Source organism: Ylistrum balloti, unplaced genomic scaffold (assembly GCF_031769215.1).
Source record: "Ylistrum balloti isolate Yb309-2 unplaced genomic scaffold, AGI_CSIRO_Ybal_v1 Utg370242, whole genome shotgun sequence".
In the NCBI taxonomy this organism is placed as follows: domain Eukaryota; kingdom Metazoa; phylum Mollusca; class Bivalvia; order Pectinida; family Pectinidae; genus Ylistrum; species Ylistrum balloti.
The window spans coordinates 1166918-1193588 of NW_026782196.1; the positions used below are offsets into that span (position 1 = coordinate 1166918).

The 26671-nt window shown below is 34.5% G+C and overlaps 1 protein-coding gene across 1 annotated transcript; it reads right to left on the bottom strand.

Moving 5' to 3' along the window:
- Window positions 1–294: 294 nt before the first annotated feature.
- Window positions 295–25524, bottom strand: LOC132552292 (phosphonopyruvate decarboxylase-like). The gene is made up of 12 exons (XM_060216455.1): window positions 25489–25524; window positions 16859–16978; window positions 15235–15249; window positions 7985–8132; window positions 7592–7722; window positions 7231–7390; window positions 5700–5755; window positions 4980–5089; window positions 3596–3706; window positions 2510–2615; window positions 1942–2142; window positions 295–483 (listed from the first exon to the last, which is right to left on the bottom strand). Exons 1-12 carry the CDS (start codon window positions 25522–25524, stop codon window positions 295–297), a joined length of 1383 nt encoding a protein of 460 aa, XP_060072438.1.
- Window positions 25525–26671: the final 1147 nt, after the last annotated feature.

A 26671-nucleotide genomic window follows, 5' to 3' on the forward strand; every position in this document is an offset into this window, starting at 1 on the left:
ACACTATTTCCCATTTTGGACCCCATCCCTCAGGCTCAGGAAGGAAAAGACCGACAATTAATACAAAATTAAGTCCTCTTCACCCAAGAATTCTCTGCATTAAATCTGGTCAAAATCTGCTCTGTTGTTCATCAGGAGCAAGGAAGTTTAAAATTGAATGATTAGAGGGATCTAAAACAAGTTGATGGACGGATGATGGACAGATGTTGGACACACGACGGATGGACACCAAGCCATGACATAAGCTCATTGAGCTGAAACTAAATATAAGCATATTTTAACTGATGTAGACTGCTAATTATCTGAGTTAATGGCAAGGAAATGCATGAAATCCTGTTTGTTTTGGACAGGGGTCCGTGTGGGACGTCCAAGATTCTTGCGGCTTCCCTTAGACACTTTGATTTCCAGGAGAACAGGACCAGGTATCTGGCGAAGACGAGTCAGTCCTTCTGTTACTTCTTCTTCATTGACAGCAACAAAGGCCTTTAAAGGAAGAAACATTCAACATTTACAATGATGATCTATACCTAACCAGATAAACCGGACTTTTACAGAAATAACCATAAAATGGCAGAACAAAGTCACTTTTAAGGACAACCACAGCCCCTAGTCTGATCTATTATCCCACTCTACAAATGTTACAATCAGTTTGTGCCAAGTTTAGATCTGCTATATTTTTAATCCTGAATAACTATGGATTTAAAATCAGGATCAGTGATCCGAACATCACACAGTTCGACCCTTCTTCACCTCTTACATTGGACTTTTTACCCATCAATTTGGATCTTGAAATGAAATAATTAACTTGGAATATTGGACAATCTGTCTTCACAATTTTTTTCAGATTATAAATCAAGATTTCATTAGGCTGCCATGGATTAGGATATTCTACTGTACCCAAAGTTGTAATAACTGCAGTTGTCACATTGATCAAGATTGCCCTCCCCAAACAGCTATAGCGTCTCTATTTCTGCATCTCTAATTCTACGTAGCATGGAGTTTATATGGACTGTGACTATTCGTACAGCAATGTTATTCCATTCTTTGGTAAATGCATTGGCCCATTGGTGGAGGTTATTTGGGATGTTTGCTTGATTTTGACTTCTTCTGTCTGATTCATCCCAGAAATGTTTGACTGGAGACTAATAGGAACTATATGGAGGCCAATCAATAGGGACAATGTTCTGGGTTGCAAGAAAGTCCTGCAAATACTTGCAACCTGTGGCCTAGGGTTATGCGGAAAGGTCAAATGGTGCCTTATCATGAAAGGCACAATGCTGGTACATACGTTGGCTGCCATCTGATCAAAATAACATGAATCAAAATTTATCAATGAAGAGCATGAATCTGTCTAATAGAGAAAAGTCTAGGCACATGTGCTGAAAACCACCAAATACAACATGCTTGACATTGAGGTATCAGTGGCAAACCAAAGTACTGGCAACATGGGTGTAAATTTGCCTCTCACAGTCTATTTCTCACAATGTTGGGGTGAATTTGATGGTTTCCAATACCAATGCTATTTTGTGTTGTTTCGTCTACAGTTATTCTCCTGTCAAGCAAGTGGGCAAGCCTAATAAACCAAAACTCGACATCAGGACATTACATATCGTTGTCTGAATCTGTTCCTGTGGCATTGGGACAAAAAACTAATCGACTTAAAGTTGATATGTAGCAAGTTGCTATTGAGTGCTATCACCCATAAGCATTGCAAATGCTTGTCTTTTATCATGTTGGGATAGTAGTGGCATATTGTAAAATAAATAATTGATTGTAAATGTATCGGTGATCATGTGTCTTGGTAGCAGTTATAAACTGACACTAGTTTGAATAGAAATACATTTTGTATAAGAGCAAATGTAAATAATTACTGATGATTTTTAACTATAACTACACTATACCTGTCTATAGCCACAGCCTTACTGCTATAACTACACTAACCTGTCTATAGCCACAGCCTTTGGCGACAGTGGATAAACAGAAAGAACTATGATTTGCAGCGACTGTGGGTTGACCCCCCACTGAGTCGTGAGCACCGTTATTAAAGATGATATGTTTGAAGTTCATCTGTTCACTCTGTCCTATTGTTCCCATGGTACCCATGTGCATTAGGGCTGCTCCATCACCATCCAAACAAAACACCTGTAACCAGATCAAACAATGTTCCTCTAAATATAACTCTCAGTAGATAATATGGTCAAAATATTGGTCATAGTGACCTTCATGCATTACACCATCTTTTGAAACTCTCCATACTACATGAAATATGTAGATAAGGTGACAATGTACAGGTTCATAATATTCTGTACATGTTAGTAATTTAAATGATGACTTTAATATTTGATGTCATGCACTTTGTTCCTATCTTACAATTTTCTAGATCAGGTCATTCCTCTCTTTCATTAAACATTACATCAGTTTCTCCTACTTACCACATAAGTTGATATATCTAATTTAAACACTAATACATGCGTATATTTTAAAGTTTATAATTATTGGTCATCTGTACCTGTCTCTTAGGTTTCTGCTGGGCTATTCCTAAAGCTATAGCAGAGGCATGTCCCATAGATCCTACTGTGAGGAAGTCCCTCTCGTGTCCCATGTCCTTCTCTACTCTACAAACACACAACATCATCATTACACGTCACTGTTTGAAACGGCATATGGAACTATATTCAACACAAATTAAATCTACATGAACTTACACGGTAAAAGGTTGTTTTCATATCAGTATCATGATTTACTGTCTCTGACACACATACAAAACCCGGAGTCATTCATGTTGCACAACGTTCATTTATTAATGACCAATAACATCATACATTGTACAAGTACCTGATGACATAAGTACAATCACGAAAAGATAAAAAAGTTTGAAGCCTATATACTGGGGTATGTAATATATATCCTTGTGCTAGCTACTGATTTCATTAAGGACTGCAATCATTTATTGACAACACTCTGTTGACAAGACATACCTCCAATGAGGTTGTACCATAGACAAAATTGAGTATAGTGATAAAGTGTCTTATCCTTACAGAGTTTAGAAAAGGAATCTCAGTCAGTATGGCCATCAGGCAATATTAACCCAAAAAACACTGTACATAAAAAAGTGATGGAAAACCTCCCTAACTGAAACTGAGATCACGTACCTGTAGCTGTAACAGTGAGATAACTCACCTGTACTCCAGCTGTAACTGAGATCACGTACCTGTAGCTGTAACAGTGAGATAACTCACCTGTACTCCAGCTGTAACTGAGATCACGTACCTGTAGCTGTAACAGTGAGATAACTCATCTGTACCCCAGCTGTAACTGAGATCACGTACCTGTAGCTGTAACAGTAAGTAACTCATCTGTACCCCAGCTGTAACTGATATCACATACCTGTAGCTGTAACAGTGAGATAACTCATCTGTACCCCAGCTGTAACAGTGAGATAACTTACCTGTAGCTGTAACAGTGAGATAACTCATCTGTACCCCAGCTGTAACAGTGAGATAACTTACCTGTAGCTGTAACAGTGATATAACTCACCTGTACTCCAACAGTTCCTGTATGATAATCTAGATCTACCCAGTCTAGCATATCTTACCTGTACTCAAAAAGTTCTCGAGACAGCATGCCAGTGGTGCTCACCACCACATCCTTGTTATTAAGGTTATTAACTATCACCTTCATCGCCTCCTCACGGTCCAGGGGGAAACTAAGCAGTAATAAAGTGATTTGTTATCTCCAGGGTAGTACAAGTCATGATATAAACAACATACTGACAAAAAGCCTGGATCACAGATGTTAACATTACCAACATGAAATAATATGGTAGATACATATATGGTTCTATTTAAATGGACTGTGAGACAAAACTTTTACACAAATAGTGACCATGATCTTTCTACAGGACATCCTCAATACTCGAGAGGTTAAGATTTTCGCTCTATTTGAACATTTCCTAGCAAAATTAAAGGCAAAAGCAAAGTTATTGATTGGTCTAGAGCAGGTTTCAGGAGAAAAAAATCAACCAATCACAAACTGATACACTCCTTTTAAGATTAAAAAGGAGCAACACCCAACTTCAGAATCAGTTCAACATACCGTTAAGCAACCTGGAGATTCTTTTGATGTATATCAAAGGATAAAACTAGTCTTCCCTTTTATCCTCAAGGTGTCACACATGTAACTTTCAAGTTTCCTATGAAATATTCCAGGTTTACAGAGACTGACCAGTCAGTAGTAAACACTTTATATACAACATCATGTCCCCTCAGAGACAAATGTTTCACCTGACCAGTCAGTAGTAAACACTTTATATACAACATCATGTCCCCTCAGAGACAAATGTTTCACCTGACCAGTCAGTAGTAAACACTTTATATACAACATCATGTCCCCTCAGACTTTATATACAAAAAAAATGTTTCACCTGACCAGTCAGTAGTAAACACTTTATATACAACATCATGTCCCCTCAGAGACAAATGTTTCACCTGACCAGTCAGTAGTAAACACTTTATATACAACATCATGTCCCCTCAGACACAAATGTTCACCTGACCAGTCAGTAGTAAACACTTTATATACAACATCATGTCCCCTCAGACACAAATGTTCACCTGACCAGTCAGTAGTAAACACTTTATATACAACATCATGTCCCCTCAGAGACAAGTGTTTCACCTGACCAGTCAGTAGTAAACACTTTATATACAACATCATGTCCCCTCAGAGACAAATGTTTCACCTGACCAGTCAGTAGTAAACACTTTATATACAACATCATGTCCCCTCAGACACAAAAAAAACGTTTCACCTGACCAGTCAGTAGTAAACACTTTATATACAACATCATGTCCCCTCAGAGACAAGTGTTTCACCTGACCAGTCAGTAGTAAACACTTTATATATAACATCATGTCCCCTCAGAGACAAACGTTTCACCTGACCAGTCAGTAGTAACAATATTCATTCAAGACACTTACTCTGTAGTTTCATCTTGAGGTAATTTGTAGGGAAGGAATGTCTGTCTCTTCACTAAGAAGGCATAAGGACCCCTGGTCTTTTCCATGTAATGCTGGGCAGTTTGTAAGGCCTGTCAATATTATTTATACATACTGCATTATTTAACAGACATCCCACACAATAAATACTGTCATATCAACATCAGGCCCAGTTCCAAAATAACGTACCTTACAAATGTTAATGTTGTCATCATACAAAGCAAATTGAAGCATTTAATGCAGATCATATTTGACAAAAAGAGCACATTGATCAGAGTGTCCCTAGACATGTAATCTACCAATCAATATATACTAAATCAAGAACTATTTTTAACTTGTAATGAAATGGTTAAGATCATTCTTTTAAACCAAATTATCAAATTTCAGTTTCCTCATGTGATGCTGCTGAAATATGTTTGTTAAATATATATATATAAGGAAACATGGATTCAGTTATGTACCACATCTGAACGATGGATGGACCCCAATCTCTATATTAATATACTAAAAAATATTTTTTTGCTTTTCTTCTGATTTTTTTTCAAAAGCTTGATGTAAAAAGTGATCTATTTTTGCAGAATTTTTTTGTTTATTTTTGAAGATGTCTATTTTTTGCAGTTTTAATCCAGCCTCAAAAACAGCAAAATAACTTGTTTACAGCATTAAAATTACTAATATGTTGGTGGACAGATGACCACTGACCTGTTCAGCGCCCTCCTGGTAATCTGGTAAAGGCTGGAAGGGTATACCAAGGGCTGCTGTCAACATCAATGCAAGCACAGATTTACTTTAAAATTGGGGGTCTAGTTTCTTTACTAGGGTTTACTATAAAGCATTAGGAGTCTAGCTTCTTTACTAGGACTTACATTCCAAAATTAGGAGTCTAGTATCTTTACAAGGATTTACTTTAAAGCATTTGGAGTCTAGTATCTTTACTAGGATTTACTTTAAAGCATTTGGAGTCTTGCTACTTTACTAGGATTTACATTAAAGCATTCAGAGTCTAGTATCTTTATTAGGATTTACATTCCAACATTAGGAGTCTAGTATCTTTACTAGGATTAACATTAAAGCATTCAGAGTCTAGCATCTTTACTTGGATTAACATTAAAGCATTCAGAGTCTAGCATCTTTACTTGGATTAACATTAAAGCATTCAGAGTCTAGCATCTTTACTAGGATTTACATTAAAGCATTCAGAGTCTAGTATCTTTACTAGGATTTACATTAAAGCATTCAGAGTCTAGCATCTTTACTAGGATTAACATTAAAACATTATGAGTCTAGTTTCTTTACTAATTTAATTTGTTGTTCAATAAAGGTTTTCTTACAATTATAAACATTTCTACAGTAATCAGTAATTACAAGAGAAAACGTGATAAGTCCTATCCAAACATGCTACATGTAGAAGACAAAAACCAGGACTAAAGAAATCCATTTAAACGTTAAGGAAGAGTAGGATTTTGAATCAAAGTATTGTCAAACTTTCTGAAGCAAAATCATGGATTAACACTCCCATTTTTGGCCCCACTCCCATGTCACTTAAGGTCAAATCAACTTTCTGAATTTAAGAAATGATAACCCACATGCAACAATGTTTCAGATCAAATTTGGTTAAAATCTACCAAGACTTTAAGAAGGAGTAGCATTCTGAAGCAAAATATTGTCTACCTTCCACTTTTGGATCCTCATCCCTAAGTCCCTAGGGGTCATAAGAATAATTTGCACCTCTACTCATGTTTCAGACAAAATTTGAATGAAATCCATTTAAGCATAAAGGAAGAGTAGTGTTTTGAAGCAAAATCATTTCCCTTTAGTCCCTAGGGGTCAAATCAATTTGAATTCGAGAATTATTTGCCAAACCCTACTAATGTTACAGACAAAATTTAATAGAAATCCATTTAAGTATTAAGGAAGAGTAGTGTTTTGAAGCCAAATATTGTCTAACTACCTATTTGGGGCCCAATCCCCAGGTCCCCATGGGGTTAAAACACACTTCTGAATTTCGAAATGATTGCCGACCCCCAATGATATTTCACACAAAATTTGGTTGAAATCTGCCAAGACCTTAAGTAGGAGTAGTGTTTAAAAAGAAAAGTTTACGGACGGAGGACAGGGGTCGGCACAAAGTGCATGACGATGGACGATGCAAGAGAGCAATAGGTCATCTTGACCCTTCGTGTCAGATGAGCTAAAAGTATATGCTTATAGCAGTACAGTATAGTGTATATACCTAGAAGACCTGGAGTTGCCTGCCCCTGGACCATGTGCTGAGGTTCATCACGTTTTCCCGGCTCTCCTCTCCAGCCCACGAGAAGTAACATAGGAATACTGTAAACTGGCGGTGCTGCCAGTGACATGATGGGATTCACAATGTTTCCTAGGCCAGAGTTCTACAGGTAAACAAAATACAGTGCACCGTATCTGTAGTCACAACAAATTCCTGAACACCACCACTGGCACTTCTTGGGGGCAGGGAAATAGAAATAGGATGTAACATTTTTACCTTGAAACATTATTTACATGAAATTTTCAAGCTGAGTTACAGACAAACTATTATAACTAAATTAACGAAATTCCGTATTAAAGCTTACCTGAAGATAGACCATGGCATTTCTACCTGTTGCTAGGTGATACCCTGCAGCTAAAGCTACAGCACTGCCCTCATTGGCTGTGATGATATGTTGATGTGATGGACAGTTATGAGTCACATAGGCACAGAAATCTGTAATACAATGTTTTCATTTACGTCTGATCATGTAACCATAACAACAGTTCACCAGACCTGTCATTCTGATAATAACTATAATACACACACCTCTCTACAGATGCAATCAGTTTTACAGGCTTCAGTAAGACAAAAATATTTGTTTTTACATGAGATGAAGCAGGGCAGAACCCTAACTATTATGTTTACAAAAGGTGCTCTCTCCCTCAACATTTACTCCTAACATCTAGTGATAAAATCTACAATGATTACTATTTACCTTTGAGCAATGAGTCAGGCACCCCACAGAAGTAGTCAATACCAATACTGTTGACAGCCTTGTAAAAATGTGCAGGATCCAGAAAATCACGTACAAGTTCAGTAAGTTCTCCGACATCCTTATTCCGATTCTTCTGCTCCTCGACTTGCTGAATAGACAAAAAACTTTAAGATTAAAGGTACAACAGATTCATAGCCTACTACAAATCTAACCTGACCACAGTCTTAGTCTGTTACAAATCTAACCTGACAACAGTCTAAGTCTATTACACATCTAACCTGACCATAGTCTTAGTCTATTACACATCTAACCTGACCACAGATTTAGTCTATTACACATCTAACCTGACCATAGTCTTGGTCTATTACACTATTACACATCTAACCTGACCACAGTCTTAGTCTATTACACATCTAACCTGACATAGACTTAGTCTATTAAACATCTAACCTGACCACAGACTTAGTCCATAACACATCTAACCTGACCACAGTCTTAGTCTATTACACATCTAACCTGACCACAGTCTTAGTCTATTACACATCTAACCTGACAACAGTCTTAGTCTATTACACACCTAATTTTCTACAGATTTAGTTTACTATACATACATAATTATAATTTTAAATGTATGTCTGGTAATTGGCACATCAATTTTAACTGTAATTCATTAGAAGAGTTACCAATATATGGCATTTCTTGATCTTGGAATATTAAGCCCCAACTCTGAATGAGAGTTGAGTCTACTAGCTACACATAAGGCTACCAGCTATACATATGCCTACTAGCTATATGTAAGCCTACTAGCTATGTGTAAGCCTACTAGCTATATGTAAGCATACTAGCTATACATAAGCCTTCCAGCTATACATAAGCCTACCAGCTATACATAAGCCTTCTAGCTATACATAATCCTACCAGCTATACAATAGCCTACTAGCTATACGTAAGCATACTAGCTGTACATAAGCCTTCTAGCTATACATAAGCCTGCTAGCTATACATAAGCCTACCAGCTAAACATAAGCCTACCAGCTATACATAGCCAACAGTACATATAGCAATTAATAAGCCAATCACTTTTGACTTATCAGGTATATATATTGCTTATACAGTACATTTAGTCTACAACTACAAGTCTACAGTACCTATAAATTACAAACAACTTTCCCGCAACCTCATCAAGATTTTAAACCTTGCTTACAACCCACAAACATTCCAGTAAGTGTATATTTTACAATACTATCAGATGAATTTCCAAATCTTCTATAATACTATAACATACAGTATGTGTGTCAAGCATGAAACACTGTCACAGACAGTCAGCAGACATGTTAGTTTTTTAGATGCACTGATAGGATAGGCTTCAATACACTGTTTATCATGCAGAATATATTAAGGTCAAATGTAAAATTTAGTAGAAAATTGATCAGTATCAAACCACAATAAGTATATGTATATAGACATAGCATCATACAGACTAACAATCACCAAAACACAATATATATATGTGTATATAGACATAGCATCATACAGACTAACAAACACCAAAACACAATATATATATGTGTATATAGACATAGCATCATACAGACTAACAAACACCAAAACACAATATATATATGTGTATATAGACATAGCATCATACAGACTAACAAACACCAAAACACAATATATATATGTGTATATAGACATAGCATCATACAGACTAACAAACACCAAAACACAATATATATATGTGTATATAGACATAGCATCATACAGACTAACAAACACCAAAACACAATATATATATGTGTATATAGACATAGCATCATACAGACTAACAAACACCAAAACACAATATATATATGTGTATATAGACATAGCATCATACAGACTAACAAACACCAAAACACAATATATATATGTGTATATAGACATAGCATCATACAGACTAACAAACACCAAAACACAAAATATATATGTGTACAGACATAGCATCATACAGACTCACAATCACCAAAACACAATATATATATGTGTATATAGACATAGCATCATACAGACTAACAAACACCAAAACACAATATATATATGTGTATATAGACATAGCATCATACAGACTAACAAACACCAAAACACAATATATATATGTGTATATAGACATAGCATCATACAGACTAACAAACACCAAAACACAATATATATATGTGTATATATTGATTATATAGCTTTGTTAAATGAAGTAAAAGAGACATGTTAACCCTGAAACATATATAGCAACAACCAAGAATAAAATAGAGAATTTTCAAAGGGACAAATGATAACAATTCCTGAAAACACCTCAACATCACAGAACTGACATAAGTATATGGTCTATATGATCTAGCATTCTCATTACATAGAAATGTTTATCAATTAACATTTTACTCCCGAGAATACTGTTGTCTTTATAATATCATAACTAATAAGTTACAAGCTTACTTGTCTTCACTACAGTACATACATTTCTCCTATAGGACATTTCCATCTAATAAACGTTATATAATGTTTAAACTGTGTTCATGTCCTGTGTATTGTGTGCTTTAAATAATTTAATATCATTAAAAGGTACTGGTAGGTGTACATGGAAATGTTTGAGTATGTAGAATGCAGGTGTGTGTGTGTATGTACAGATTGTGCATATCGCTACATTTTTAATTTTCTTTTTTAACTGTTCAGATGCCATGTCAGTTGTCCCAATCCTTGCATCTTATGCTAATCTTACGCTGGAGCAACAAAACAAAAGTTGTGGGTGGAAACCCAATCTACCTTACACACTAAGCCATGTAATATTCCCAAAAATCTGTTTTGTTAAATCGTCAAGCTTTTACATTTGCATTTGGGATCGTTTTTGCACAAGAACAACTAAAAACTGAACCAAAGTCAGGTGCGACCGGTCCATGTTCATGAGAATATTACATACAGAGCACAGAAGAACTGAGATAGAATTAACGTCTGGATGAATTCACACACCAATCTTCACACCAAACAATACATAATATTGGGCATTGAATACATATTGGTCCGTGAATTTAAATGTCAGTTAACAATCATTAAAAAAAAATCCAAATTTTATTCTTTAGATCTCAACAATTTATTCAATTAGGATTTAAAGCATACCACTATCAATCATAATCGAGTTTTTTAATTTGACAATAAAAAAAATGTTAATTCCATGTACATATCTATCATATCTAACAATCGTCCCGGTAACAGAAAATGTCTTTTTAAAATCTCACTATAAATAAATATCATAATGTACATGGAAATTAATGGACCGTATCTTTTAAACAGATCTATTTATATATTTAGTGGCAAGTTTAAGACTTGTACGAGATATCAGATAAGAATGAAAATTCTTTAATTACAAACTCAGATTACTCTGTCAATATTGTCAGAGCTTTGCAATTGTCTTGTTCGACAGAAATAAGAGTGTATGTTAAAGTACGGTATTTAATATCATTGGAATCTTCACATGCTTTTAAGCCTTTAACTGAAATGAAAAATAATACTACAGTACTAACATTGATAAAGGCATTTATGTAATTTGCAATGCATTTTTATTAAAGTTGGAAAAATTTTTTAATATTAGGAGGAAACTGTATTTTTATTGGTAATGAAAAGTTGAGATTTTATAAAATAATTCATAAATGACAGTTGATTCTCTCAGGAAAAAAAATCAATGAGAATTATAACAATATACTAATCACTACTATGTATAAATGTATATTATTCCTAACAAAACAAGTATATTAAAGATGTATGAAAGTAATTACAAGGTCCTATACGTATACAAAATGTACACAGTGTTGTCTGCATCAGACAACAATTGAAAAAAAGAATTTGAAAAATTCATTCCATATGTATATAAATTGAACGTCCCAGTGCTTAAAAATGCAATATTAAAATACCACTGTCATGCTTCGAAGATCTTTACTGAACTGTGAGTGTAAATGCTACGTGTTGTATTTTTGTGTCGTTTCTTGCAATTTTCAGCCACATTTTGGGCAAATAACATTAGAGTTACTACTGTGTATCTTGAGCAATATATGTAAAAACATTGCTGAAGAGGTTAATTAAAAATCTTTAATTCAAGAAGTGGTTGTTTATATGAATGAAAATCAAATGTAAAATTTGTATTCCTCACTTCATAATTAATTCTAGATACAAAGTTAAATGATTTCATCGTCCTACAATAACAATTTTAACAAACAGGGGTTACAAGGTGGTGTAGTTCTGTGTTATAGATTATTTGTGATGGAAAATATCCAGTTTTACTACCAGGTATTAAGAAATTCTAGTTTGTGAGCAACTATGTAATGTATTGATATAATAAACAGTTATAATTATGTATCTAATATTGAACCATTAGAATATTAATAAAGTGATTTAATTGTCTTAAACCATCAGAATATTAATGAATGAATTTAATTGTCTTAAACTACCAGAATATTAATGAATGAACTTAATTGTCTTAAACTACCAGAATATTAATGAATGAACTTAATTGTCTTAAACTACCAGAATATTAATGAATGAATTGTGGACTTTTTTCTCTCTTGTACTCTGAAGTAGATATTATAGAAGCATTTAAGCCCAAGAAGTAGGATTTTTTTCTAAGTAAATTTCCACTCAGTTCTACAAACTGCATATCAAAGTGAATTTAAAAGATTGTAAATGGATTTAAAGACAATGACATAATCTAACAGAATGGAAGAATGCTATTCTAATTTCTCTCTTACATACGACGTTAACTTACTTTCCTAAACTAATCTGTTTAGTTAAGAGGGTGTTACCTGTGACAAATTCCTAATTTTTAACCGATTGGTAAAAGACACATGTGTATTGAAAAATGCAACTCTTCTAACAGTGCCACTCCATCACCTGTGTGTATTGTTCCTACAAATGTGCAAATCTTACACACAAGACGACAACAACGAAGCTGATTAGTATGATGAGGCAAAGGCCTCGCATCAGTACTTGCACATTATTATGCAACAAGTGTGCCATATCATGATTAGAGAGTTCAATCTTTGTCCATTGTATGCAAAGGCTGGATAAAAGCTTGATAATGTAAACGTCTCAAGGCAATTGAGTGATGTTTCAATCAGTGTTCGTTTATCAGTCTTATTTCTTAATGTTGGTTTAAATCTGGTATATATATCATGAGTTGAAATGATTTTTATAATGCATATCAAATTACATAAATTGAGTGATTCTAACTCAGGTTTATATATAAAGTACCTGTCAACTTTGTATCATTTAGATCAATTGTAAAATGACAACAGATTGTAGTTTAATTGATATGAAGATCTGGAATATGAACTCAGACATGATGTATGTTTATTAAATGTTGGTGTGTGGAAGAAAGCATTGACCAGTTCACAAAAAGTTCAGAATCCTTTTTTATATCTTGTATTCTTAAACCTGTGATTGATATAATGCAGGAAATCACCATCAGATTAAAAAAATTTTTTCGAGCGATATTGACAATTAAGGTTGCATTTGAAATTTTAAAAAATTATAAATATGTATATTTATATGAATTCGCGAAATGCTAAATCTCATTTTCATTTTAATTCATCATTCTCTATATATAATGAAAAACACAACTTTCTCAAAAATAGCTTAACACTTAAAACTGTCAACCGATTATAATTCAGATGTTGAGGTCGATGTATTACTTGTAGGTGTATCTGTTACAGGTATTTGATACAGTTTAGGTTTTGTATGAGGTGTTTTAGGCCATGTGTCATTGATCATTTAGGACACCCTTTGTTGATCCCCATCTCTGTTAGACATACATGTTGTGTCCTGATCTAGTAAGGCTTCATATACAACAATAAGTGGTTATATTAATGCAAAGTAAAGGCAAAATATTGCAAAAACCGAACAACATAGTATTTAATGAGTTACACCAGTCAAGACATACAGGGCTCCTGTATTTACCTGACAAACAGGTAAATAGAATTTTTAAACATCAAAAGAGAAAGGCAATTAGATGAAAATAAATATCTTATATACATGGAAACTGATGGAACTTAATCTTTTAAATGGATCTCTTAATATTTGTAAAATCAGTGCTCGTTTTAAACCTGTAATTAAGAAAGATAGCATGAAGGATGAGAATTTTTATATTACAAACTTAGATTTACCTTTATGTTCATAATGTCAGAGCTTAACAATTTATGTTGCAATATATATGAGAGGGTATGTAAAAGTAATTAGTATCATTAGAATCTACACATGCTTTTACAAATTAATTGATTCTGATTGTATAACACCAGGGCCCATATTCGTAAAACCGTTCTTCTCGTGCTCAAGCATAGATTTTGTGCTCAAGCCTTATGTCTTATTTAAGTTAAAAATAAATAAATAAGGCTGATTTTGCCAAGGATTTTAAAAACATTTGAAAGAACTTCAAGTCAAAGTTATATTCAATGTTTGTATTTGACATTTGTATTATTTTATATGATTTAGGTGAATTATAAAAAAGTTTGCTTGAGCACAAAATCTATGCTTGAGCATGAGAATGGTTTCATGAATATTGGCCCAGAAGTTTGGCACTGTTGGAACTTTGTGAAACAGACATGAAACCACAGTCACAGAAGAATACAGAGCACAGATAAAATCACATCCATAGTGCCATGCAAACATGAGGAATCGAAAACAATAACCAAGAAGTTAATGAAAGCAAAAAGACTTAGTGACAAAACACCAAGGAAAAGACAAAAATGATAGTCTTGTAAGAAACCATTCAGAGGATTTTTCCATGGTATTGCAACGATACAAAATAGCTGACAAGGAAAACAACCTTTTCAGGCAACTTGTCAAGGAAGCCATCCTCACACACCTATGACCAAGTGTTCAAATAAGCATAGGCAAGCAAATACAGTGCATTACCATCTTGTGTGATTTTTTTTCTATAATATGTTTACCATCTCATCAATCTTATTGTACATAGAAGTACAGCCAAAAAGGTTGGTCAATTTCCTTACCATCTCCTACACTACGTTTGAAAGTGCTAGAACGCTTCACATGGATCATTTGTCTGATGAAGGTGGCTGTGTAGTCATCACACTCAAACCTTCTACTGGTTGTGTTATAAGGACTTCTGTTCTACATATCATTTAAGATAATTAAGAACTTCTTGGAAGAACAAAAAGTATAATAATATCACATTATATCACACTGCTAATTTGAGCCTCGCTATTTGAATGTCTTACCTGTTCTTGGGTTGTCTGTATAAAGCAGGATTCCAAAGCATTTTCATTATCAAGGTAGATAAATGGAACAAGAAAACAGCTGTTAAGCATTTCTCAAAGACAAAGAGTAAGGCATCAGGTATTTATAATGATTTCATTTACACCTTATCAATGACAAAACCAAATTTTGATGAGGAGAACTATTTGAAAGAGACCAAATGTACCTAAATTACTCAATGTTTTCTTTTTGTGATCATAAATAGAAACTGAAATGTTCCTGCAAACATAATTATGAGCTCCACTATGACAAGAAAACATGAACATTTTGTCAAAACTGGCCTAATGATATCAAAAAGTGGAAAATGCTTCAATCTGCCACAAACCAAATCAGAAATCTGGAAATATGTATTAGCATTGTGGTCTCCCCTGCAGTGGAGGATAATACATACATGACATCATAATGTGATATTGGCAAGAATAGTTTGACCTCAGAAACAGGTAAGATTTTTGTTGTCCAAATTAGGGGTGTGAGGTATTATCGGTATACCGGTATATCAAGGTTCATCATTAAAAAGATATGTATCGCAGTACGACTTAGATGTATCGGTTCACTCGGAGCCTGTTGGAAATCATCTTTAGTTACCGTGAAAAGTTCGTTTAGTAATGGAAATTTTGAATATAAAATCATTTATACTTAAATTTTTATGCGTAAATCCCTAATACTGTGATAATTCATTCGAATTTATGTTTTTGAGATGATAAGTATTGATGAATCCATCGTTGAGTGCTTAGTAACGTATCCAAAATAGCGGCCTTCATAGGCACAGACGATAGCATAGTGAAAAACCCGAAGGGAAAGACTGATGTTTGGAAGCACTTCTGAAGGGGGAAGCTAGACGCGAAGAAAATGTTGCTGGGTGCAACATTTGTAGAGCTGTAGTTAAGTGTAGCGGCGGAACAACTAATCTTACAACTCAATTAAGATGCCATCACCCGACATGTGTTCCATTATCATCATCATGCAGTGTTACTACTAGTACTAAAAACCCGGAATTACAACATGATATGAGTTTGAGTTTGGATATCTAATATCTAAAAGAAGTTATTAAATAATTAAAGATCCATTTTACAGTTGTTTTGCATTTGGTTTTATTGTATAATCTGCATTATTGTTTCGCTTAAAGAAAATGGATGGATTTCTTCTTACAGTGAAATATCATGATATGTATCATGATATGCTGATCATGTATTGCGATATATTGCGATACGAAAATTCTCACAATACCCATCCCTAGTCCAAATCTGTCATTTTGGAGAGTAAATTACATTGAAATGATTTCTTGATGTATATTGCACAAATGAGATTGGTTTTAAAAGTCTCTTTGGGAGAGATATCAAATTTCTTTAGTAAAATAATTGATCAGATACAGCAGAAAACGTTAATTGTAAGCCAGAAAATGATAAATTATTTACACATGTATCTTGTTATCAACTTCCTAAAGCTGCAACTTTTTTAAACAAAATGTTGTAAAACTCTACACATTTGGAAACCATATTTAAAAGCACGACACACATTTTAATGAATACCCATCATTAAATTTAATGTTCTCTTTATCAGATGTTATTACATATTCCTTACTCTTACCTTCACAATTTTCTGCTGACAAAGAATACTTGTTGAGCTGACACTTCGCTGGTATAGGGCACTAGATGGCAGCACTGAAACACTGGACCTCCCAGCTCTCCCAATCAAAGTCAACCCCAACTATCAACAAAAGTAATTAGTGATATTACAAACAATGTCAGCAATAAGGGTAGGAGATCTCATTCCAACAACTTGTCATTTTCTGTAAGGGTAGGAGAAATCAGTCCAACAACTTGTTATTTTCTGTAAGGTAGGACACATCAGTCCAACAACTTGTTATTTTCTGTAAGGGTAAGAGACATCAGTCCAACAACTTGTTATTTTCTTTAAGGGTAGGAGAAATCAGTCCAACAACTTGTTATTTTCTTTAAGGGTAGGAGACATCAGTCCAACAACTTGTTATTTTCTGTAAGGTAGGACACATCAGTCCAACAACTTGTTATTTTCTGTAAGGGTAAGAGACATCAGTCCAACAACTTGTTATTTTCTGTAAGGTAGGACACATCAGTCCAACAACTTGTTATTTTCTGTAAGGGTAAGAGACATCAGTCCAACAACTTGTTATTTTCTGTAAGGGTAGGAGAAATCAGTCCAACAACTTGTTATTTTCTGTAAGGGTAGGAGACATCAGTCCAACAACTTGTTATTTTCTGTAAGGTAGGAGAAATCAGTCCAACAACTTGTTATTTTCTGTAAGGGTAGGAGAAATCAGTCCAACAACTTGTTATTTTCTTTAAGGGTAGGAGATCTCAGTCCAACAACTTGTTATTTTCTGTAAGGGTAGGAGAAATCAGTCCAACAACTTGTTATTTTCTGTAAGGGTAGGAGAAATCAGTCCAACAACTTGTTATTTTCTGTAAGGTAGGAGATCTCAAGTATTTTCTGTAAGGGTAGGAGAAATCAGTCTGAACAACTTGTTATTTTCTGTAAGGTAGGAGAAATCAGTCCAACAACTTGTTATTTTCTGTAAGGGTAGGAGAAATCAGTCCAACAACTTGTTATTTTCTGTAAGGGTAGGAGATCTCAGTCCAACAACTTGTTATTTTCTGTAAGGTAGGACACATCAGTCCAACAACTTGTTATTTTCTGTAAGGTAGGACACATCAGTCCAACAACTTGTTATTTTCTGTAAGGGTAGGAGAAATCAGTCCAACAACTTGTTATTTTCTGTAAGGTAGGAGATCTCAGTCCAACAACTTGTTATTTTCTGTAAGGTAGGAGAAATAAGTCCAACAACTTGTTATTTTCTGTAAGGGTAGGAGAAATAAGTCCAACAACTTGTTATTTTCTGTAAGGGTAGGACACATCAGTCCAACAACTTGTTATTTTCTGTAAGGGTAGGAGATCTCAGTCCAACAACTTGTTATTTTCTGTAAGGGTAGGAGAAATCAGTCCAACAACTTGTTATTTTCTGTAAGGGTAGGAGAAATCAGTCCAACAACTTGTTATTTTCTGTAAGGTAGGAGAAATAAGTCCAACAACTTGTTATTTTCTGTAAGGGTAGGAGAAATAAGTCCAACAATTTGTTATTTTCTGTAAGGGTAGGACACATCAGTCCAACAACTTGTTATTTTCTGTAAGATAGGAGATCTCAGTCCAACAACTTGTTATTTTCTGTAAGGGTAGGAGATCTCAGTCCAACAACTTGTTATTTTCTGTAAGGGTAGGAGAAATCAGTCCAACAACTTGTTATTTTCTGTAAGGGTAGGAGAAATCAGTCCAACAACTTGTTATTTTCTGTAAGGGTAGGAGAAATCAGTCCAACAACTTGTTATTTTCTGTAAGGGTAGGAGAAATCAGTCCAACAACTTGTTATTTTCTGTAAGGGTAGGAGAAATCAGTCCAACAACTTGTTATTTTCTGTAAGGGTAGGAGAAATCAGTCCAACAACTTGTTATTTTCTGTAAGGGTAGGAGAAATCAGTCCAACAACTTGTTATTTTCTGTAAGGGTAGGAGAAATCAGTCCAACAACTTGTTATTTTCTGTAAGGGTAGGAGAAATCAGTCCAACAACTTGTTATTTTCTGTAAGGGTAGGAGATCTCAGTCCAACAACTTGATATTTTCTGTAAGGGTAGGACACATCAGTCCAACAACTTGTTATTTTCTGTAAGGGTAGGAGAAATCAGTCCAACAACTTGTTATTTTCTGTAAGGGTAGGAGAAATCAGTCCAACAACTTGTTATTTTCTGTAAGGGTAGGAGAAATCAGTCCAACAACTTGTTATTTTCTGTAGGGTAGGGTAGGTTATTTTCTGTAAGGGTAGGACACATCAGTCCAACAACTTGTTATTTTCTGTAAGGTAGGAGATCTCAGTCCAACAACTTGTTATTTTCTGTAAGGGTAGGAGATCTCAGTACAACAACTTGTTATTTTCTGTAAGGGTAGGAGAAATCAGTCCAACAACTTGTTATTTTCTGTAAGGGTAGGAGAAATCAGTCCAACAACTTGTTATTTTCTGTAAGGGTAGGAGAAATCAGTCCAACAACTTGTTATTTTCTGTAAGGGTAGGAGAAATCAGTCCAACAACTTGTTATTTTCTGTAAGGGTAGGAGAAATCAGTCCAACAACTTGTTATTTTCTGTAAGGGTAGGAGATCTCAGTCCAACAACTTGTTATTTTCTGTAAGGGTAGGAGAAATCAGTCCAACAACTTGTTATTTTCTGTAAGGGTAGGAGAAATCAGTCCAACAACTTGTTATTTTCTGTAAGGGTAGGAGAAATCAGTCCAACAACTTGTTATTTTCTGTAAGGGTAGGAGAAATAAGTCCAACAACTTGTTATTTTCTGTAAGGGTAGGAGACATCAGTCCAACAAATTGTTATTTTCTGTAAGGTAGGACACATCAGTCCAACAACTTGTTATTTTCTGTAAGGTAGGAGAAATCAGTCCAACAACTTGTTATTTTCTGTAAGGTAGGAGAAATCAGTCCAACAACTTGTTATTTTCTGTAAGGGTAGGAGAAATCAGTCCAACAACTTGTTATTTTCTGTAAGGTAGGAGATCTCAGTCCAACAACTTGTTATTTTCTGTAAGGTAGGACACATCAGTCCAACAACTTGTTATTTTCTGTAAGGTAGGAGAAATCAGTCCAACAACTTGTTATTTTCTGTAAGGTAGGAGAAATCAGTCCAACAAATTGTTATTTTCTGTAAGGGTAGGAGACATCAGTCCAACAAATTGTTATTTTCTGTAAAGTAGGACACATCAGTCCAGCCTGTATTACTCACATGGATATAGAAATATTAACACACAAAAAAAAAAGTCCAATGCACGAAAGAAATTCTATATAGTGCTGGTGTTCATAATATCACAAAGAAAGAACACACTTGATACTCTCATTTTCAAGAAAGGTGTTGAATTTTTAACAAACTTTACTCCTGTGACTTTGAAATGTGGTTAATGTAATTTTTTGAGAAAACCAAGTATTTATCAAATATAACCTCTGTGATTTGAATATGAAAGGTCAAGGTCATTTACATGAAGCCTTGGAACTTGCCATCCTAAGAACATATATGTACTTGATGACAAAATACTAAGACCCTGTCTACCTGAACTTTAGAAAAAGTATTTTTCAAGTTTTTGACATGTTTGATCCCTCTGACCTTGAAATAAGGTCAAGATCATCTACCCCGTATATGGGGAAGCTTAACAATACTATATCCCAGGTACAGGCTTATGTTGGGGAAACATCAGAAATCTAGAAATCAAGAATCTTTGTAAAATTTTAACATATTTTGTCCCTGTGACTATTACTTCATTGCACTCTATACCAGGTACATTCTGGTCAAATATCAGTGTCATGTTTTTCATAAGGAAATGGTTAAAAGGTTTGGGTGACAGATAATTGATCCTTCACAATACCATAAACTCACTTGCAGTGGCATTTCACCATGTGAGCTAGAACTTAGAAACCTTCTGCCAAAATTTCAAGCCAAATAAAAGCAATAATTATACTCAAGATCTATTTAGGTATAACATAATGATACCTATTCATTTTAAAGAGCCCTTTACGAATGAATGAATGAATGAATTATACCTATTCATTTTAAAGAGCCCTTTACGTAAGTTGGTTAAGAAGGATAATATTCAGTGTTCCAAGAAAAACAAATAATCAAAAATCAATAATTTATCTTTAGGTGGTAGAATGGTAAAAGCTGACTGTATGCATGAAGTATTATCAAAACACAATACATCAGTGTTTTTCTCCTTGATTACATATATATATACATGTTCCTCCATAACAGTTTTGATTAAAATTACAAATTGGTTTAAGTAAAAGAATACATGAACAAGAATTCTGCATAATCATGTCTCTCACCAATGTCCCGCTTTGTTAGTTTTAAGCATGAAAGGAATATTTCATACATTTTCATTTCTTAAAATTCACTCAAATATAGTATTCATAGATTTTAACCCAAAAATATTACTATTCTGAAAAAAGGAGAGGAAAACTTGTCTCACAATTTACGATTCTAGTTTCGGAGAATTATATAGAACAAACCATAAATATTTTGTTGTCATTTCTCAAAATCTGAAGTTTTGACCCCAAAAATAGAAAAAAAAATTATGTGATGTATTTGGTGGGTTCAGATGTCCTTTCCACAATGTAACTATAATCGTAGTTTGAGTTGAACAGAAGCTGTTTACTGCATAAGAACATGAGGCAAATGCCAAACTTGAGGCAAATGCAGCATTCCTAATTTTGAAAGTTGTTAAATCATAAATTATGGAAGATGTTTTATAAACAATGGATGTAGCGTGTCCACAATGTCCTATGATCTTGGAAGTGGGTGGTCATTTTAAGCAATTAGGTAGCCTTTCATCCCAGTTCGGTACAGACTCAGGATTAACTGTTTGGTTATTGAGAAGTCATTTAAAGGGATGACAAAAGATGGATGGACCTTACAGTAATAAGTTATGAAAACTTTAGCTCACTTCCTTTGCAGGCAGGTCAGCTAAAAATAAATTTTAAATTTGCACTGCCATTATTACCAACAAGGAAATAACAACAACGAGAAAACAGTTTATGTCCATTACATTTCCCAGTCATCTGCCTCCTTATCAGACCTAAACAACACACAATACATGTTTAGCAAAATAAAGAAAACTGAGAATAGAATTATTGTTCATATTGCGACTAATTTAGTCATTAAATAAAAACAGTAACTTCTTAAATAAAAGCCTTCTTTTGAACAACATATATATGATTTATCTTTTTCTGAATTCATAGTATCATTATTTTCCTTATAACCTCTTAAAAGAAGAGTACAGAAGAAATGGAATGTGTAATACAAAACTTTCCAAACACACATACATGATTACCCGACATTATAGACAAAACATTTATATTTTATACACAAACATGTACACACAAAGTATCAGATTATATGGCACATTAATTCATAAAAGTCTCTGTAAAGATTCATTTTATTATAACGAGACTATTGAATAAAACTTTTAGTCTATAGTACAGGCAAAATACATAGTGTAGAAACACTACATTATACATATGTAATGAGACTGTAGTGTAGATTACAGTGTAGAAACACTACATTATACATATGTAATGAGACTGTAGTGTAGATTACAGCATAGAAACACTACACTTTACATATGTAATGAGACTATAGTGTAGATTACAGCGTAGAAACACTACATTATACATATGTAATGAGACTGTAGTGTAGATTACAGCATAGAAACACTACACTTTACATATGTAATGAGACTGTAGTGTAGATTACAGTGTAGAAACACTACATTATACATATGTAATGAGACTGTAGTGTAGATTACAGCATAGAAACACTACACTTTACATATGTAATGAGACTATAGTGTAGATTACAGCGTAGAAACACTACATTATATTTATGTAATGAGACTGTAGTGTAGATTACAGTGTAGAAACACTACATTATACATATGTAATGAGACTGTAGTGTAGATTACAGCATAGAAACACTACACTTTACATATGTAATGAGACTATAGTGTAGATTACAGCGTAGAAACACTACATTATATTTATGTAATGAGACTGTAGTGTAGATTACAGTGTAGAAACACTAAATTATACTTATGTAATTGTAACAGAGGTCATTTGTCATCTCAATGCCTCCGCTAGGAATCGAACTCGGGACCCCTGGCTTACTAGTCTGACGCTCAACCAATCGAGCTAAAGAGAAGTTCTCCCTAGCCGAGTGGTATATTGCGGCTAGTATTTACCAGGGTTACATACTCCCCCTCCAGGAAATAACTCGTCCTCGAGTTTCCAGGGGTTACAGCGATGCTGATGGGCATGGCTAAGTACTATTCCCGGGTCCCTACACGGGCGCCAATGTAACAGAGGTCATTTTTCATCTCAATGCCTCCGCTAGGAATCAAACCTGGGACCCCTGGCATACTAGTCTGATGCTCAACCAATCGAGCTAAAGAGAAGTTCTCTCTAGCCGAGTGGTATATTGCGGCTAGTATTTACCAGGGTTACATAATGAGACTGTAGTGTAGATTACAGTGTAGAAACACTACATTATACATATGTAATGAGACTGTAGTGTAGATTACAGCGTAGAAACACTACATTATACATATGTAATGAGACAGTAGTGTAGATTACAGCGTAGAAACACTACATTATACATATGTAATGAGACTGTAGTGTAGATTACAGTGTAGAAACACTACATTATACATATGTAATGAGACTGTAGTGTAGATTACAGTGTAGAAACACTACATTATACATATGCAATGAGACTGTAGTGTAGATTACAGCATAGAAACACTACATTATACATATGTAATGAGACTGTAGTGTAGATTACAGCATAGAAACACTACATTATACATATGTAATGAGACTGTAGTGTAGATTACAGTGTAGAAACACTACATTATACATATGTAATGAGACTGTAGTGTAGATTACAGTGTAGAAGTTGTAAACATCCCTTCACTAGTATCTAAGTTATAATTTTCCCTTAAAGGAGAGAGTAACATAGAAATAGAGAGCACAGTGATGACCTTAATAGCATAAACCGATAGGAACTTCTGTTTAACAAAACAGTAGGGTGTTTGCCTAGGGAGCAAAAGGTAAATAGTTTGAGCTCCAGCAAGGGCACCAGACAATGTTCTTTATTTCCTGGTATTATACGAGAATTCACACAAGCAATATATACATACAGGTAAGATTATCATTTGGCAATCTTTAGAACTATCCACAATTCACAGTGTAAATAGTAGTAAGTGTCACTAAGTACATAAGTATCTGTAATGTCCTAATTTGTATTCGTTACTGTCCATGCATTTATGTGTATGTCCTTATTTGGTGTGTTATCTGTTCAGTATTGTCAGTGTCTGTCCTTATATGGTGTTGTCTTGAGACATGTAAGTGTCCAGGTGTGACAGGTGAGGAAGTCGTGCGAGAGTGAGTGTGTAGAGTAACAAAACTAAGGATACCCCTGGGTGCGGGGCAGAACTACAGAATAGCCACGTCGCTCTGGACGTCCTCCGGAGTCCAGATGCCACATATAGCGACAGGTATACATTACTAACACAACCTGACGGTTGGCAACATGAGGTGCATTCGTGGAAACCAGCTAGCAAATATATATGTGCATGCCATTGATAGACCTGGGGTACAAATAAAAGAACTTTAAACACACAATGAATCCAGGTGTGACACACAGTTATAGGAACTTGGCAGACAACACAAGAAGATATGAACCAATTAAATGGCCATTCTGATTTCATAAGATACACAAGGCCAAAAGAAATTCTGTAATATTCTAAATGATATTCTTTGGAAAGAAATTAAGATAAACAAATTGATTCATTCTTTGATATATACAAATGTATTTAGCAACAGGTTCTCCCATATTTAGGTCTCTGCTTCTATGAGGCAAGTAAGGAAAAAGCAAATGATGTGGCCATGTACATCAAGTTTGGAACTTAGACCTGCAGCATCTAAAAGGACCTTCTAATCAAAGGAGCTACATCTCTATAACACAGTGATATGGATATACTTACACATGTGTTACTCACAAGCAACCTACTGAAGCAACACATTTCAAACAACAAATGCTGTTGGTTTAATCCAATTATTCAGTCTGGTAGGATGACAATAATAGCTTTTGTAAGCCAAACAGAAAAATTAAATCCATAATTTCTTATCTAGATTGAATAATACCACATGGACTGTGAATGAGGAATAGTTCCAATGCAATATATATGTAACAGTAACAACTCTAATCTCTACAACCACTAGGTAACTAGTATACAATAAACCTATTGGCTGTGTAATATACTGTAGGCCGAGAGCAGTATCTGCCTGTAAGATAATCAATATTGAAGATTCAATATTTGATCGTTTTCCTGTTGGAGTTATATGGTGGAAATGTTGTTGAACCGTCCCAGTCGTGTTCACCCGGCGTACATGTGAAAGCATTACATACACCCGGTCACTTCATGGAAACTTAGCTATTTCAGTGGCTAAGCAACATTGAATGTGCGTCCAGTGCGCGGATGCAACCACGCATACATAATTTCAACAATAACGCAATGATGTATAGAGTTACAATATGGGTATTAAATACAGTATCTGATCAAGTTATGATGAATACATTACCTTTCCTGTCACGAACGAGCTCCTTGCAAACGCCATGGTTGAAGTTATGAAGTGGCGTGAGAAAACATCGTGAGAAATGTCAGCGGAGTGATATCAGCTAAAGAAATAACCAATCAGATTGGTCGTTACAGGAAATTAATTGAAAAGGCGAAATTTCTGCGTTGTTTTTATAATTATGTTGTGATCCATAAAACGTTTAAAATGTCATTTCCATATTATTCCTTTATAAATATGATATAGACATCGGTAACCAAGACAAAAAGTCATATAGTTATCGCGAACTATATTTTTAAACAAATCGAAACTAGGAAAGTCTAAATTTAGACATAATCAACGAGCACATGTATCACATATGCCCCGATGATGATACCGCTTAGCTCAACTGCAATTAGTTACAACTTGCGATATTAAGACTTATCTTGTGCGATGTAAGTAAATTTACAATGGGTATTTATTGTGTAGTTTAAAAAGCTACAACATTAAAACAAAAGCTACAAATAGTAAAAATTACATAATAGTTAGTTGAATTCATCTTGAATGATGACCAAGTAAGATGGTGATTCGTGTAAGAACATGGATTTTATTATGTGGTATGTCCATAGTAAATATTAAGAAACTTTTAACTCGACATGTGAGAATCTTAATTTGACGTTCGCAGGGGCATTTTCGGCCCGAAATATTTTAAACCAATTGAATGTGTACAAAGCATTGCAATATGACAAAGTTTTATGTTCACCAAACACAGATAGTTTTCCGCTAAGCTGTTTGATTATCGTGATGACTCTCATTTTCCATTTCTATAGTGTAATAAGTCTAGTTTCCCGGGCATTAGGGATGTATTCGACCCAATGCATCATGTCGAGCAGCAAGGGAAATAATCCTTACAGATTGGATCTGTTACATGAATTTTAGAACATTGACAGTTCGCAATATTTATTAACGATTGTTTCTATTTCAAATGAGGTTGGTGAGCCTTGCTAATTTTTCGTTTTCATCTCACTAGAGGCTCGGTAAAATTCTTTTTTCAATACGAGTTCCTCTTTATATCATATGTAATAGGTTCTGCTATTTTCCTCGCCATTTGTATTATAACATTGATACCAAAGAATTAACTTTATCAAATGCATATGTATTATAACGGCTACATGGTTTTTTTTTCATTTATCATACAAAGCAGTCTGAT

Bases quoted from the DNA above. Each gene is read 5' to 3' on its own strand.
- LOC132552292 (XM_060216455.1), bottom strand. From the start codon at position 25,524: ATGGCGTTTGCAAGGAGCTCGTTCGTGACAGGAAAG. The intron at 3,707-4,979 runs GTAAGTGTCTTG...ATTACTGCTTAG, and splicing joins CCTCAAGATGAAACTACAGA to TTTCCCCCTGGACCGTGAGG. The intron at 2,143-2,509 runs GTACAGATGACC...ATCTGGTTACAG, and splicing joins AGCAGAAACCTAAGAGACAG to GTGTTTTGTTTGGATGGTGA.